Genomic DNA, 16,966 nt, shown 5'->3' with positions numbered 1-16,966 from the left:
CACAGCGGCCACCTTTGTAAAGGCCCTCATCACCTCTTCCTTGGGCCACTGCAATAGCCCAAGTAGTCTCCCTGCCTCAAACCTCCCCTGCCCCCCCCCCCCCACACTTCAATTCATTCTCTGCCCAATGCCAACATGGTTTTTCCAAAGTGCAGGCTTGACCATGACAAACCCTGCTCACTGAGCTCCAGTGCCTGCCTGTTCTATGGGGTGCTTAGCATCTAAAACTTCACAGTCTGGCCCATCTAACCTTCCTATACTTTCCTCTCCTACACATACACACACATACACACACACACACACCCTCTACAGGCACTTCCTTAAACATTACGTGTCCCATCCCCTCTGCTTGGAATCCTCTGCACCCTCACTTCAGCCCCTTAGATTTCCTGGCTTCTTTCTCTCAGCTCAAATCTCACCTGCTCCAAGAGGCCTTTTCTGCTCCCCCAGCTACAGAGGCTTTCCCTGCCCCAAGTGCCTTCCACCTACTCTGTAGAGATCTTTAGCGGCCTGGTTGTTTCTAGTTGTTTCTCCCACTAGAGTGTAAGCTCCCGGGGGGCAGGAACTCTATTTTTCCCTTTGCTTGTATCGTTAGCACTTAGCACAGTGCCGAGCAGATCCTTAGCACTTAATGGTTTGACTTGATTCTTCACATTCTCCCCTGCTCCTTTTCTTTTCCTTTTCTCCTATTATTACAAACCTTCTAGCACAGTTCTAGAAAAGTCTGATATAAAAGGCAGTTTTTAGAGAGGGAAAAAGATCCACGGTGCTTCAGAATCAAGCAAATAGCATGAGATAGCCCTTTCATTTGAAAAAAGCAGTCATTTCACTGATTCAAACTATTGCTTCCCAGATTCACAAAGAAAGCAGATGGCATTTAAAGGGAACTCAAGGCTCACTGCATCAAGGTAGCTAACACTCTCTGTTCCACAATGGTCAAGTCATTTCACGTTTTGGAGATTCAGCTTCTTCCTCTGTCAAACGAGGACATTAATATCTGCACTACCTGGGGATTCTGGGATTGTGGGAGGGAAAAGCTTTGTAAATTTTATTGCATATCCCACGAGGCTGTAGTAAGAGTGAAATGTCTTCTGTTTGTGCAGGTTTTTAAGGTTTTCAAAGTCACAAAAACAAAAAAAGAATCCTCCCTCCTTTGACAACCTCCTGACACGTCACTAGGACATGACAGCAGGCCTGTGCTTCTGAATGCTATGCTAGAAGAGCACGGACTCTGGGAGAGCATTGTCCACAGACCAGCTTACTTAAGTTTGCTGATGCTCATCACCAGGTAACCTGCAGAGTGATGAACTTTTCAGCCAGAGCAATTCTTAAAGACCATATCCTAAGTTGTAGAGGGGCTATGCTATGATCAGTGTGGACAGAGGGCACATATGTTGAACTCCCTGCTCCTCAGAGTAAATCTAAAATGTCTGCATAATGTTCAGTTATTTTGCTATTCCTATGTGAAGCCTTGGAAAGTTATATTGGTGGCATCTCCCAAACCACCTCCCCTAGCACCCTTCTTTCCACAAAATGCTATGGAAACGAGAGTGAACATTGTTATCGCACTTAGAGAACCAGAAATAATAGAGCTTTGAGGGTTCCCAAATAGATCTTGGACATAAAAACTCATCTTTTTAACATCAACATGATCTGGGTGTTGTAATGAATCAAGGAACATAAGGATCCTTGAAGAATCAAAGTTCTGGGTAATTCAAAAGACATGTTGGATATGAACAGACTAACAACATATCAGCATATTGCTAATGATGACCAAATGCAAGACAGACATCATCAAAATTACAAAGGACAACAAAAGGTGGTGGGCCAGTCGAAGGCCTAGGGGTGTTTGAAGAAGGGCCTCCAATACTGTGTTTGACACAAGAAAGACAAGGACTTAAGACAAAAGCAGAATGGTACCCTGGTCAGGGCCTCAGATACCACCCCTTACACCAAAAAGCCATGCCTCCCAGCAAAAGGATAAATGGTGCTTGGAGAGTGAACGTTACTTCAGTTTTGCCCTCCATCTTCATAGATCCTTAGAGAATGGAATCACAAACTAACTGGTATTTTCCCAGTCTTATTTCCTGCTCCCCAAATCACTCTAATTCACAGGTAACATCTTCTGAAGTGAGAATCTCATTTCTCTTCTGTTCTCACCATGCCTTCACCCCTCTGTCTCTCCGCTGCCAACAGCTCTTTCTCTCCTCTGCCTTCCCATTCCATTGCATCCCCCGGTACCCTCACTCTACTGTTAAACTTCCTTTCATCCTTTTTCTCTTCATTTCACAATGTTCTGATCTTATTGTGCTCATGGAAGCCTTATTCTCCCCAGAAAATGCTACATCCCTGACCAGTAATGCTTCTTAATTCTCCCTGAAAAACCAGGGCATGAAGTGGACTTGCATCCTCCCTGGCCTTCTTCTGCTACCCTCCCTCTGTGCTCTCTTCTTCTCTGAGGTTCTCTTTATCCATCCATATCACCCGGTCCAGACCTTCATTGCCATGATCCACCAGCCTCCAGGTCACTCTCTTTCCTTTGTCAAGAAGTACGTGGCTCATAGTAGTCTTCTCTGCTATCATCCTTTGAAACTTTGATATGCAAATTGATAATCAGAGAGCTGGCCTCCAACTTCATCAATTTCCTCCACGTCAATGTTCAGGTACTAACAGTACAGTCAGACTTTAGTTCCCACTATCACCTCCATCCCACCTCCATAATCTTGAACTCTGAAATTCTCCTCTGATTGTACATTCCTAACTTTCTACCTCAATCCTCCCAAACTCATTCTATGTCCTAACAGTGACCTCTAGTCTTTCTACCCTTCCTCTCATCCCAATCCATCATCCTTATTCTGGCTCCACGTTTACTCCCTTTGTTAATCAATTTAAGTATATGCATCCCTCCAGAATTCCTTGTACCCTTGTTCTTTTGGTGGCTATTCTAGAGCAATCCTTCATCCTGGATCACCCCACTACCTGCCTTTTCTGCTCCTATTCCTATGCTGCTGAAGAACGCTGGGGGGAGTCCTAACAAAGTATCGGTTAGGTTGATCAGACATTCATGTAATCTGATCTCAAATGAAACTGTTTTTCCCAAGGTCAACAATGATCTCTGAACTTCCAGATCCAAGATCTCTGTTCTCATCTTCCATGAACTCTTTTTGTGGCTTTGACCCCGCTAATTACTCTGGTCCTCATACCCCTTCTCTTTCCTTGACTGCTATGACATTACAGCTCTTGCCTGGTTATCTTCCCACCCATCTGACTCTTCCTTCTCAGTCTTACTTCATCCTAACTGTCCTCCTGTCCTCTAACCACTGTACTCCTGCCAGGAGCTGCCTTGAATTCACTTAGTTTCCCATTCAATACTCTTTCCTTTCAGGGTCTCATTTGTTTCCATCTGCTTAATTATTGCTATGCAAAATCTATCCAAGTCTATCCTTAATTCCTCTATGAAATTACAGTCCCACATCATTAACATTCTTCTCCTAGATGTCTCATTCCAAAGTTAAAATGTCTTCATAAGTTCCAGCTAATTCCGCAATATTGACATTAAATCTCCTACTTGTAGGCATTAACATAAGCCATTACTCGTGGCCAGAATGTACTTCCTCCTTTCCTCTTCCTCTCACGACACTTTTCTTTCCCCTTTGAGGTTCAGCTCAGATTCTCTCTTCTCCATGAATCCTTCTCTGATCACCTCAATATTTACTACATTGACCTGCTCAATTTACTTTTTGTTGCTGTTTATTGTTCAGTCATGTCTAACGCTTCGTGACCCTATCTGTGATTTTCTTGGCAAAGATCCTAGAGTGGTTTGTCATTTCCTACTCCAGCTCATTTTCCAGATGAGAAACTGAGGCAAACAAGGTGAAGTGACTTGCCCAGGGTCACACAGCTGGTAAGTGTCTGAGGCCAGATCTGAACTCATGAAGATGAGTCTGCCAGATTCTAAGCCCAGTTCTCTATGCACTGAACCATCCGGCTGCCCCTTTACATGCCACTTATTTTGGGTACATGTTATATTCCCCAAATAGAATGGAAGCACCTACAGAGCAGAGGATGTTTTTCTATCTTTGAACTTCCAGCACATAGCACAATACCTGGCACTCAGAAAGTGCTCAATGAAGGATTATTAGATTGACTGGAAACATGGAAGATGTGGGCTAGAAAATGGCACCACTAGATAAATTCAGAACTGAGTGGTAGGACTCAGAGAGCAGTTATTAATGATCAAATGCTCACTTCACAGGAATTCTCCAGGAGATGACTGCCTTGGCAATCTGTGCTGGGCCTCCACTATTTATTGCATCTATCAATGACTTGGATAGGAATACTGAGCATTCTTGGCAACTCTACAAATGACACAAAGTAAAGTGGGACAGCTAGCATGCTAGATGACAGTCGGTATCCAAAATGGTCTTGACTGGTTAGAACACTAAGCAGAATCTAGGAGAATAGAACTTCATGGGGAAAATTGTCAAGTCCTACACTTCAGGGCAAAAAAATAACCTTCACAAGTATAAGATTAGATAGCAGTTTATATGAAAAAAAGCTGGGGGGTTTAGTCAGTTACAAGCTCAATCTGAGTCAGTAGCGGGATGTATTAGCCATAAAGAGTAATTGGATTTTGGAAGGCAGGAAGAGAGATACAACTGCTGGGAAAGAAATGCCAGTGCTGCTGTTTTCTGTTCCGGGCTCAGTCCCTGTCTGGAGTATACTGTACGCAGTTCTGGGTGACGCCATTAGGTAGGACAATGATTCTCCCCTAACTGGAGAGTATCCAGAGGATGGCCACCAGAACGGTCCTTGTCATATGAAGAACAGGTGAAGTTCTTCTGGAGAAGAAAACATCTAAGGGGACATGATGATAGCTGCCTTTAAGAGGTGTGGAGGGCTGGCATATGAAGGGGAATTAGATTGTCTGTGGATGAGGCATCATCATCTTTCTCCTACTCTAGAACAGGAGTTCTTAAACTGGGGTCCTTGGACTTGGGCTTTTTTAATGGGTGCCAGTTGCCAAAAGCTAAATTTAGCCATGAAGCAAAGAAGAACATCGTGACAAGCAGAAGAAGTGGGGAGTGAATGTGTCCTCTTCAGAGGTTTCAAGGAGAAACTGGCTAACTTCTTCTGGGGTACATTGTTATGGGTTGGACTAAAGAGCCACAGAGGTCCCTTCTATTCCACACCTTCTGGGATTCTGTGAATGTAGCAGAAATAACAGATTACTGGTAGAGAACCTGAGTATTAATGCCAAGAGGATATTAAATGAGAGGCACAAGTCAAAACCAATATGAATGGCCTGGAAGTCCTGCAACTGCCCCAATGGATAAAGTACTCCTGTCCGTAATGTCACTGGTCCATCAAGGGGCACAAGTATTATGATAAATGAAAGAATTTCATCAAGCAAACTAGAGCCAGTCTCACATCAATCAGCAACCAGTCTAGACCAGGAATGTCCTCTAGGCAGTGGCCAGGAGTTGAGATCCCAGCTTTACGAAGCCCAATTAGAAGAGAATAGCTATAAAGTGCAGATACTACAGCCAGGCCATAAACCAGGCCTTATCAGTGACAGGGAGGCACATTACACCAACTTCAAACTCATTCCTTGCTCTAATCCATCAGAAACTTCCTGGCTTTAATAGGCTATAAATGGCAAGGGCTTTGAAGTCCCTGGGATTAGGATCTGGGATAGACAGACTGAATGAGAAACTCAATGCAGGTGGAAAGTACTCTATGAGTCTGAATTAAAAACAAATCCAATTAATCAGAAAGTCCTCATCCCTGGCTGCCAGTGAGGAGATTATAGGAGTGGCCAGTGCATTAAAAATAAACAAATAGGGGCAGGCCCGGTGGGCAGGAGTGACAAAGTGCTTAAGGGCGGCCAATGGGAGGCTCTGGCCAGTGCTCACTTTGGGGTGCTAAGCCAAAGGCTATGAGGGGCATGCACTGCTGACCTTCCCAGTAAGAGGCAAGGGCATGTTCTTTTGGAAAGCCAGCACAGTATCAGAGCAGAGATAAGGAAGGAGAAAACTAATGCCTTTTAAGTTGAGTTTTTGTGTAAACAAATCATCTGGGATTGCTGAGGGAAGCTGGGGTCTGTTTTCCTCAGTTTGTGAGGCTTTGATCCCCTGTGATTCCTAGTATTCCCAAAGCTAGGCCACAGCATACACCATGCACGGCTCTGACTAAAGTGGGCCACTCTAGAACCTAAATGGGCAGTCTGTGAGCAGTGGACTCAGGGTCTCTTTTGGGCAGGCATCATTCTGCTTTTTTTCACCGCTATCACAGTACTGGGGAAGCAACTTTGGGCTTAATCAGACACACGGGTGCTCTCAATTTACATTCCAGTTTCGCCTATTATTACCCTGTGTGAACTTCTCACTCTCTGGATCTTGGCTTCCTCATTTGTAAAACAGTGGCCCAGCACCAATTGATTTCCCAAATGCCAGGAAGGTGGAGGATGTCATCTCCACGCCCGCCTCTGCAGGTACACTCGGCATGGGACCTTGGCTGAGGCACTGTGCCTCAGAGCCGCAGATTCCTCATCTCTAAAATAGAGACATCTCTAGCGTGCATCATAGAGACAGGAACCAACCCAAGCAGAAACCCAAACTAGGCCCCATCACCATCAATTTTCCTCCTTTTCTTACCTTCTGGAGGGTTTTTATTCTGATTGTTCCAGACAACTAACAGCTTTGAGAGGCTGGGCACCTTAGATACCTCCGTGATGACTCTGAAGAGGCTCTCCACACGATCATAGGTGAGGACAATGGCAGTGAAACCCTGGGACTGTGGCGGGATCAGTGGAAGGAACAAAGGATTGCTCACACTGCTCCATTTCTGTAAGATGCCAAATAAACAAAGATCAAAACAATGGGACTGCCCCTTTCCCTTCAAATGCCCCAGCATCTTCATAAATCTGCTAACTACCACCAAGACAGAGGTTCAGAGATCCTACTGACTGTCTCTCCTTCCCTCTAACTCAATGTAACCTTGCTGGAAGCACACTAGAAGGACAAGGGAATTAATCATGGTGGGCTCAAGGCTCCAGGGGGCTTCAATCCTGACTCTGCCATGTACACAAGGCACATGACTCAGTTCTCTAAGCTTCAGAACCTTCTGTGAAATGATCCTTATATTACCTACTTCACAGAGAGATTCTGAAGAAAGCAGTTTGCAAGCAATAAATCAGTACAAAAACTGGAGGTTCTATTATTGTTGTTTGGCACAGCCTAGGAGACTGGGTGATGGAAGACGAATGGTGCCAAGATGCCCATGGGGCTAAGGCACACAAACAATTGCTTGTGCCGTGATCTCCCCGATATGGTGTATGGGCAACTCTGCCCTGGTATTCCCATCCCTGAAGAGATCTGAGAGACTCTCCATAACTGTATGACAGTTTCCTGGTATATGTCACGTAGTCAGAACCCCAAGGTATCCTACAACCACACCCAGACCACTGGTGGGCAGCCATTGCCATTGTACATGACAGCAGCTGCTTCCCAGATGGAACAGTTTAGGACAAGAAATGCATAAACCCCATGAATTACACATGAAATGAGAATTCATGGAGACAGGATGGGATGACTGGAACTGCAACGTAATGAGAAGAGTGGGGCCAACAAAGCCCACACTGCACCAGATCTGAATTTCACAACAGAAAGAGACACTGGGAAAGGTCATCCTCCAAAGGCTGACTTCCTCCCCAGGACTCTCATTCTCTCCTCTTCAGCTATATACGCCCTTAAGAAGGTGGGTGATTCCAACTATTTTTTTTATTAGCATCTAACTACATGTCTTAAAATTCTCTGGAGTTTCCATCCCCAAAGTCTTCTCATTCTTCATATTCCACAATTTTATATGGAGGCTTAAGGGCAGAAATGACACAAGATTCATCATAATTAACCACCAGGGGTCATAGAAACCCCCAAGTTGGAAACTGTTGAAGGAGAAAGGAACAGAAAGATCACAGAGACTGAGAGAAGGGGCTGTGTGAGGGAGGGCGTTAGCAGCATTCTAAAGGAGAAGGGACTCAAGAATCTGGTAAAGGGCACTTCTGACTGTGTCCTTCTCCCTGAAAATATTCAGTGGCTGCCTACTGCTTTTAAGACGAACTCTGAACCCCTCAGATTGTTGTTTAGAGACCTCTCAAATCTGGTTCTGCCTTACCTTCCTGGCCTTATTTCAAGTTATCCCCCTTCGCATCCTTGGTGGTATAACCAACATGGAACACTAGCTGTTCCCTGAACTTAACATGGCAGAGCCCATTCCACCTCTCTGCACGGTCCGCCCCATGCTCCGAGAAGGCATGTTCTTCTCGACCCTGCCTTTCAGAATCCTTCAGATCTCTCAGAGTTCAGCTCAGGTACCATCTCTTGTTCTGGAAAAGCTTCCCTGCTTCTCTCCCACCTCCACTCCCCTCATTAATGCGTGCTCTCTCTCCCCTCAGTACTCTGTATTTAGCTGAGTATGTGTTTGCACTCCCAGTAGAATGGAAGCTTCTTGATATTGGGGACTTTAAGGCACCGGACCTTAAACAAAGCAGAGGCTTGTTGAACTGAATTTAACTGAATGAAGAAACTGACGTTTGATTTACAGTTTATTCCTCTCAGTTTTTCTCCAAGAGAGGCCACTAAAAGCCCTTTACCCTTTGTGGTTAAATCTAGTCACTGAGCAAAGCCCATCTCCAAATGCAGTGATTTCAGAAAGGAAATGGAATGAAATGCACCAAATATTTAATCCTAAAACAAAACGGGTACACAAATAAAAAATGTAAATACTGCTATTTACACAGAAGGAGAATATATCAAAACTCTAACAAAACCCAGTTTGTTCTTTGGATGGGGGGGTAGGGGTAGGAAAACAACAGACTCAAATGCCACTGATCTTTCAAAAGGAGGAAAGTTCCCTGAAAGATATCGATTTCAGGGAATAGTTCCATGGGAATTCAAACTGGAGCACCCCTCGTGGTGTACAGCCAGATTGGCTGGTGAAGCACACAATGCATAGCTTGGATCTCAGCCTGTGTGCCGATTCTTGCTTGGGGAAATGAAGGGAAGGAGGACAAATGGGGAATCCTCTGGGTGAGTAAGAGACAGCAGTCTCTGTAGATATTCAGCTCTTCCACACCCCAACATCGCCTAGCATGAGGTCAGAGGACATGAGGACAGGCAGGCAGTCTAAGTGGCACACTGGGGACATGGACACAACTTTTCAGTGGCATCAGATACTTGACTGATTGCGAAAAGGATGGAAATTCTGCCACTGTTCCACCATGAACCAGACAAACTCACATCAAAACCTAAGAATGAGAAGCAGAATTAGACAAGCCAAGAGCACTGCTGAGCTGAGTCTAAGGCACGAGGCACCCTTTTCTAGGAACGACAGAGTCAAAGTCACCTCTTCTCTCCTCTTCCTCACCTCCTATCATTTGGATGCCTCTGCCACAATATCCTCCTTCCCCCCGTCTCACACAAAGAAGTGAGCTCAGCAAAGCTAACTCTGCGACCTACACACGTGATCCCATTCCATCCTGTCTCTTCCAACAGATCCCCCTTTAGTCATCCTCACTCTGTCTTAGCACAGCTTCTGGCATAAGTAGGACCTTAATAGATGTTCATTAACCAACTGATTGAATTAATCTAAATGACTTGGATGAAAAGCTAAATCATAAAATCTTGAGTTGAAAGGAGCCTTAGCAATCAAATGCAACCTTTTCAGTTTGTAGGTAAGAAAGGGGAAAGAAGTTACTCACCTACATCACACAAGAAGTAAGCAGAGCAGAGATTTGAAACAAGGTTCTCTGACTCCAGATCCAAGCTCCCTCCTCTTGACCTCACCTTGTGGTAATTGGTTTGCCTAGGTCTCGGAATTTCAAAGTTGGATAGGGCCTCAGAGGCCATCTAGTCCAACCTGAATCTTAAAGGAAATCCCCTTCCCAACTGGTGGGGAAGAAGAAAGAAAAGACAAAAAGAAGGGTAGGGAATACAGCTGCCCCCAGAAGAGGTCTGTTAGCAGAAGTTGGATGACTATCTCTTTGGGGCTGCAGATCACAAAATCTCAGTTGGGAGGATGTCAGTAGCCAGTAATGTAGCCTATCCTCATATAGGAAATTTTTCATACCGCCCCAGCGAGCAGTCAGCAAGCCCAGGCTCCCTCCAGATAGACTGCTGCCATTCCTTCCCTGCCCTTTCTGTTGGCTCTCCCTTCCTAGTCTTCAGATCTTGGTGAAGTTAAAGCCAACCATATGATTTAATCTGGTGAGACTTCTTTGGGCATTTTCAGAGTGTAGTTTAAAAAGTGATTCCAGGTAAAATAAGATATATCCAAGGCCTAGAAATGAATGATTAAATTTCTAAATGGTACAGTAGTTCCAGTGCTGGACCTGGAGTCAGGAAGACCTGAGTTCAAATCCCACCTCAGACACTTGATAGCTATGTGATCCTGAGCAACTCATTTGCCTTCTCTGTGCTGCAGTCTCCTTACTTGTAAATTGGGGACAACAGCACCTCCCTCCCAGGACTGATGGAAAGGACCAAATGAGATCATATAGAGGAAGCACTCTGCAATCCTTAAAGCAGTCATCCTCAAAGTGTGGCCCAGGGATCCCTAGGAGTCCTCAAGATCCTTCTGGGGGATTGTGAGGTCAAAACTATTTTCATAAAAGTATTAAAATACTTTAATTTCTAATATGGTAAATATTGATACAAATGACCTACATAAACAAAAGTTCCTTAGGAAGTCTTCAATAATTTTTAGGATAGTAAAAGGAGTCCTGAGCCCCAAAAATCTGAGAGCTACTACCTCAGGGCATGACATAAATGCTATCTATGATATGTTGAATGAGTCCTGGGTGCAGGCCGTTCTCCCTTCTTTCTGTTTAGGCTTCCTTTCCATCCCAGCCCCTATTCTTCTACCAGTGGGACAGAAAATACATGTTCACACTGCATGGAATACTGCAGCCCCCCAGTTCCTCAATCTCCATGGCTCCACCTCAGGCATATACAGAGATCATCACACCCTTGACCTCACCATCACCTACATTCTACTTCCATGACAGAAAATTCTGAAATTCCTCTATCTCCAAATAATCTTCAATCAACAAATATTTATTAAGCAATACTATGAGTCATCAACTGTGCTAGGTACTAGAAATACAAATATGGGGAATAAAATAATCTTTACTCTTTCTCTCTCTCTCTCCATCTCTTCTTCTCCTCTCTTTCTCTCTTTCCCTCTCTCTTCTCTCTCCTTCTCTCTCTCTCTCTCTCTCTCTCTCTCTCTCTCTCTCTCTCTCTCTCTTCCCATCTCCGTCTGCATCTTTCTTCATCTCTCTCCTTCTCTCTCCATCTCTCTCTGTCTCTCTCTTTCCCCCCACCCCCCGCCACTTTCCTTCTCATCTCTATCTAGCTATCCATAATCTCAACTTCTGTTCTAGTTTATCTTCTAATGGGGAAGACAACAAGAACATATTAAAATATATATACTTAAATATAAAGTTAAAAGCTACATGGGAGGGACTCTATGAGGCAGAGCTAGGCATGGGAAATGGCCAGTACAAAGGCAGAGATGGGATATGGAGGACTGTAAAGGAGACAGGGAGACGGCCAGTGTGGCTGGGCTGGGCAGGCAGGCTGGGACCAGTGTGGATCAGGCTTTAGAAGCTAAACAGAAGAGTTTACATTGTAACCTAAAGGCCCTAGGAAACCACTGGAGAGGGTTAAGTAGGGTAGTCCCACGGTCAGATCTAAGTTTAAGGAAAATGACTGTGGCAGTAGCATGGAGGACGGCCTGGAGTGAGGAGATACAGGAAGACCAATGAAGAGGCTGCTCCACTGAGCCAGGCCAGAGGTAAGGCCTGGACTAAGGTGGCTGAGGCGGGACAAGGTGCCAAACGTGAGAGAAGTTGTGAAGGTAGAAAAGACAAAACTGGCCATTGTTTGGGTGCACACAGTATAGGGGAGTACGAAGAGTCAACGAGAACACCAAAATGATGAAGCTAAGCCACTGGAAGGAAAATGGCGATTTTAATAGAAACAGGGACATTTGGATGAATGGAAAGGTTTCAGGGAAAAGAGAATGAGTTCAGTTTTATATATATTTTTGTTTTCAAAATAAAATTTTATTAGTGCCTTTTGTGTGTGTTTTTTTTTATCTTCTAAATTGTCTCCTGTATCCTGCTCTCTCCTTTCCCCTCCCAGAGGGTTAAGGCACACAACAAAGAATATCCCTTACTATGAATCATTCTTCCCAAACTTGGTGCTTTGTCCTCATTGTGAACTCAGTGTGCAGGTCCCAATGTATGAATCCTGCTCAGGCTGCATTTTCCTATCTTCCCAATCTTGACCATACAATTCATCAATTCAAAGTTACATTGTCTTCTTCTCTTGAATCCATTGCTCCCTTATCATTTCTTGACAAACTTTAGCCAGCTCCCTCCCTGCTTCCCATTCTCATGCTGTGAAGAGGTCAGGTAACCTTGCTATTCTGATACACTACAACTCTGTAATGCAAATTCACATGGGCCCTCACTGCTACAAGGCAATCCTTTTACTCCTCCCTAATTGATTCTCTAACTCCTAAGAGTAGATGTTTCAAGCCACCTCTTCTTTCCTGAAGCCTCCCACTGCACCTTTGTCCCTTCCTCTCAGTAGATGGTCTTGTCTCATCCTTTGCCTTGAGAGCCCTAATCATTCCTTTTCTAGATCTCTAAATCCCATGGCATCTTCCTTGATTCTCTCTTCTTTTACTTTAGTGTCTGGCAAAAGTGACCTTTCTTCTCTCTAATCCCTCTACTTATACTTTTGATTCCATATTTTCTCATCTCCTTCAAAAGACTGAAAACACAAACATCCCTTATCTGTACTCTTTCTCTCTAGCTACTAGCTCATTCTCTGCTGCCTGAAAACACAAGCAGGTCTCTCCCATTCACATGGAAAAATGGGTCTGAGCCCTGGCTCTACTACTACTTACCACCATGAGCTGGACCTTAGTTTTCTCAATAAAATGGCTCTAAATCCTAAACCTAGGCAACCTCAACACACCTGGATCTAACCTGAACATCAGTTCTACCACCAGTCTCAATCCAGGATTTTATGTAGGGGACAGAAGAAATCAGAATGGTTGGTTTCTCTTAATGCCCTGTCCCACACCGACTGACACTGCCTGACCCAGCCATGAAGTTCCTATCTCTCTTCCATGTTGTACTCTGTGGCAAAGGAAATCACAGACTGACAAACTGAGAGCTATAAGAGACATTGCAGCCTGTCTCATCTAGTCTTCTCATTTTAGAGATTAGGAAACTAATAGCAATCAATCAATATTTATTAAGCACCTATTATGTGCTAGAATAATGCTAAGCACTGGATGGAAATGAGGCTGAGTCACCCAAGGTCAAACAGATATTACGTGAGATACGCAGGATCTGAATCCAAGCCCCCTATGTTCTTCCCACTGAACCATGTGGCCTCTAACTTTACATATTCCCCTAGTAGCAAGCACAGGGCTCTGCAGTGAGCAGGCATGTAATCAGTGTTTGTTCTCTGATGAAGCCCATTCATGTATGGATTAGGTTGGACCAGATGCCAACTGAAGTCCTTTTCCATCCTGGGATTCTGTTCATCTCCTGGGGCTGGGGAAACATTCCAGACATTTGAGGAGAGTCAGGAGCAACCAGGAAAAAGTTCTGAGGTCCCAGACGAGCAAGGCATGAATTCCTTAGCCCCATACCTTCCCCCCATGTTCAAGAGAAGAGTTAGGAAACGAATTAATTGGGAAAGAAGGCAAGCGATCTGGAGTAGATGGTACCCACTCTAAGATGGAGCATCAGAATTGACTGTGGCTAGAGCCTCTTTCTACCTCCCCCTCCTCCCTCCTTAGGCCTGCTCCTAACAATATTTTCCTTCCCTCACATTCTTATCCTGCCCTCTCTCCTCTCTGTTTTTTCTTACCCCATCTCTCATGTCTATAATGAATTTCTTCATCTTGCCTTTAGCTCCTCTCTTTCTGGAATGAAGTCTTCCTTGACCACTCCACAGTTTAAAATGATCTGTCCCTCCTCAAACTTCTTGTTGTACTTTTCATTCTCATTCTCTTTGCCTGGACCTCCCCTCTGCACTTGTCACACTCTCTCCTATCACCAACATGGATGTATATGTCTGTCTCCTGTTCAATACAGGTCCACATTTCATCTTTCTCTCTCCAGCACCTGACAGCACCCACAGTACGTACCTGGTAAATATCTGTTGAATTGTATTCATCTATTAATTTACTCATGCCCAGTTTTCTGACAAGTAGGCATGCTACATTCTCCTCTATGGTTCTACAATATGTGCTCCTTATTGTTTAGTTGAGTAGTCTTGTCTGAATCTTTGTGACTCCCATCTGGGGTTTACTATTTCCTTCTCCAGATCATTTTACAGATGAGGAAATTGAGGCAAACAGGGCTAAGTGACTTGCCTAGGATCACAGAGCTAGTAAGTATCTGAGGCTGCATTTGAACTCAGGTTCTTCTGATTCCAGGGCTGGCACTCTTATCCACTGAGGCTCGTTGCTCAATATGTGCTCCTCTTGCCTTCTAAAATGTTGATGGTCACTATCTGGCAGCTTGGAGAAGGAAATGGCAAACCACTCCAGCATCTTTGCCAGGAAAACCCCACATGGGGTCACGAAGAGTCATTCAAACTGTAACGAGTGAACAACAAAAACTTGGCAGCTAGCCCAAATGGGGTTCATTCTACTCTTCTGGAACATTTCTAGATGTCAACTGCCCGAGGATCAACCTAGCTAAATTCAGAGATGCTTCATCAGAAGGCTGGTCAATGGGTGACAAACGTTTCTAGCCACAACAACTTATGAGAACCAAGGTGTAGAGAGATTGTAATCTATTTATGGAGTAAATACCTACTACCAATGAAATCATGGATCCTTGTATTACTGCTTTCTCACTAGTATAATTTTACTGTAAGACCAGAAACATTAATGTGGCTACCTTTTCATCCGCTCTTAAAGTTCAGCTATAGGAGCTGCTGATCCACAACTGGAATTCCTACTTACTCTGCAAATATAAACCTTTCTGTCCTGGGAGTACATGGCGACAACCTGGAGAAAGGCAGCTCTTAACACTGGTACATGTAAGCCTTCCATACAGATGCCTGAGCAAAAGTCTACACTTCCTTGTACAGGGGCTGGCCTATTCAACCAACTCAACCTCACCTCCCCACCCCCCAAAGCAACAAAAAGAATTTCACTGGACAGGGACATTTGGAAAAGGGCAGTTAGTCACCCCTGAAGTGCCATTAAGAACTAACCCCCTGCTGACTGATTGAAGAGAGTGTCTATAGTCAGAGACCTCCTGACCCCACTTTCTACAGGAAATCGGGCAAATTTAAACCTCCATAATTTACTCAAGACTCTGACTCTTGCCAGAGAAAAGGCAAACAATGCTGGCAATTAACTCAGCCTGATTAAATCCCCATTATGGCAAGCAGGGCATGAAATCAGGAAGCCAGCTCCCAGCAATGGAAGAAATCCAAACAAGAGGAAGGTCATTTGTTGCAATCTTGCATCAGGAAGTGTGGAAGAGAAAGGCCTGCTAAACCTGCTCATTCAAAGATGGAGAAGAGATATCTATCACAATGACAAAATGCTGACATTTAGCTAGGGAAAAAGCAGGTGTGCCACCCCACCACGTGCTCCCCATCTCCCTACGTATCACTCCCTACTCTTACAGCAAGTATTCATTTCAGAAGCCAAGACTGATAGATTACTATCACATGACCCTGATCCATAACAGCCAGTTGTAAGAACCCAAAGCTGGCTTCTGAACAGCTGTCTCAGCTTGCCAGCTGTGCCAGGTCCTGGTGTCCAGCTAGGGACGATCCTGGGAGCCGAAGCCAAGGGGCTCAGGGGAAACCTGCTGGACACCGAGCCAGACCAGAACCCTTCCAAAGCTGCAATCTTCTCTAAGAAGAAGCAGGTTGGTTTGTGGCACTCCTATACCACTGGCAAGTGAAATTGTCCGGACTCTCATCATAATTCTATCTACATGCTAGCAAATGCTAGAGGTTGGAGATAGTAGAATTAGTTCTAGGGTGGGCCTAATCAAACATTCTAGCCAAGGGGGGCTATAGAATGAAAAAGGAAAGCTGGTCAATATGATAAAAGAATAGCTTGTACTGAAGATACTCAAACCTGTGGCTTTGTCATTTATCTAGGATCTTTTAGGAATGGCTTAGTGTGAGGGCTAGGCGCACAGATCTAACAAACTTTTAAAAGTCCCTTTTATTCCAAAAATAAACCAAACCAAATACCACCAGACAGGCTTTGAGGAAACAAAGCTGAAATCCAGGGTGATTCATAGTCTTAACCCTCATAACTCACACCTACACAGGGAATTTTTATGTCCCAATGTGTAAGTTTGTCTTAAAATAGGCAATACCAAGTCACTAGATATTTGAGTAAGAACACATTCGATGTAAGTAGGGACATTCAAGAAAAACTAAGAGAAAAGTCATAGAAGAGAGGGATGGAGGAGCAGACAGAAGCGACTCCCTGCTGCCCAGAAGCTGAACAGCTACTGGGATGGCAGAGCTCTACCTACTTTTACCTTGGTAGAGAAGAGAATTTTCTCGGTCATTTTAAAATATCAATTCCAACCTCAATGTGGTTTCAATTATGAATTACCAGACTCAAAAAAAGCTTTGATTTATTCTATTTTGCTCCAATTATGCATGATGTGTTTCCACCAAAGACTTTGAGAAAGTATTTCATCATGCTTCCCATCCTGGAATGGTCAAAGGGCAAAACCAAAGGAGTTAACCCTCCCATCTCTTCTCTAGGTTCTGCCACACTCAACCTCAATGAACGCAGATCAAGAACTTTGAAGTGAACTGGGCCAAGGAAGGGTTAAGCATTAGCATAATATTATTGAAGAGAATGAGGTGGATGTCCCTTCTCCAAA

The 16,966-nt window shown here is 44.3% G+C and overlaps 1 protein-coding gene across 2 annotated transcripts in view; it reads right to left on the bottom strand.

Moving 5' to 3' along the window:
• Positions 1-16,966, bottom strand: part of EXT2 (exostosin glycosyltransferase 2) — a 189,372-nt gene that overhangs the window by 66,562 nt on the left and 105,844 nt on the right. For both annotated transcript variants that reach the window (XM_036764388.1, XM_036764387.1), the window contains exon 9: positions 6,657-6,846. In XM_036764388.1, the coding sequence (XP_036620283.1) occupies positions 6,657-6,846 (190 nt within the window). The remainder of the gene's footprint in view (positions 1-6,656; positions 6,847-16,966) is intronic.

The sequence above is a fragment of the Trichosurus vulpecula genome, chromosome 6 (genome assembly GCF_011100635.1).
Source record: "Trichosurus vulpecula isolate mTriVul1 chromosome 6, mTriVul1.pri, whole genome shotgun sequence".
In the NCBI taxonomy this organism is placed as follows: domain Eukaryota; kingdom Metazoa; phylum Chordata; class Mammalia; order Diprotodontia; family Phalangeridae; genus Trichosurus; species Trichosurus vulpecula.
This window is presented reverse-complemented; position numbering and strand designations above follow the sequence as displayed.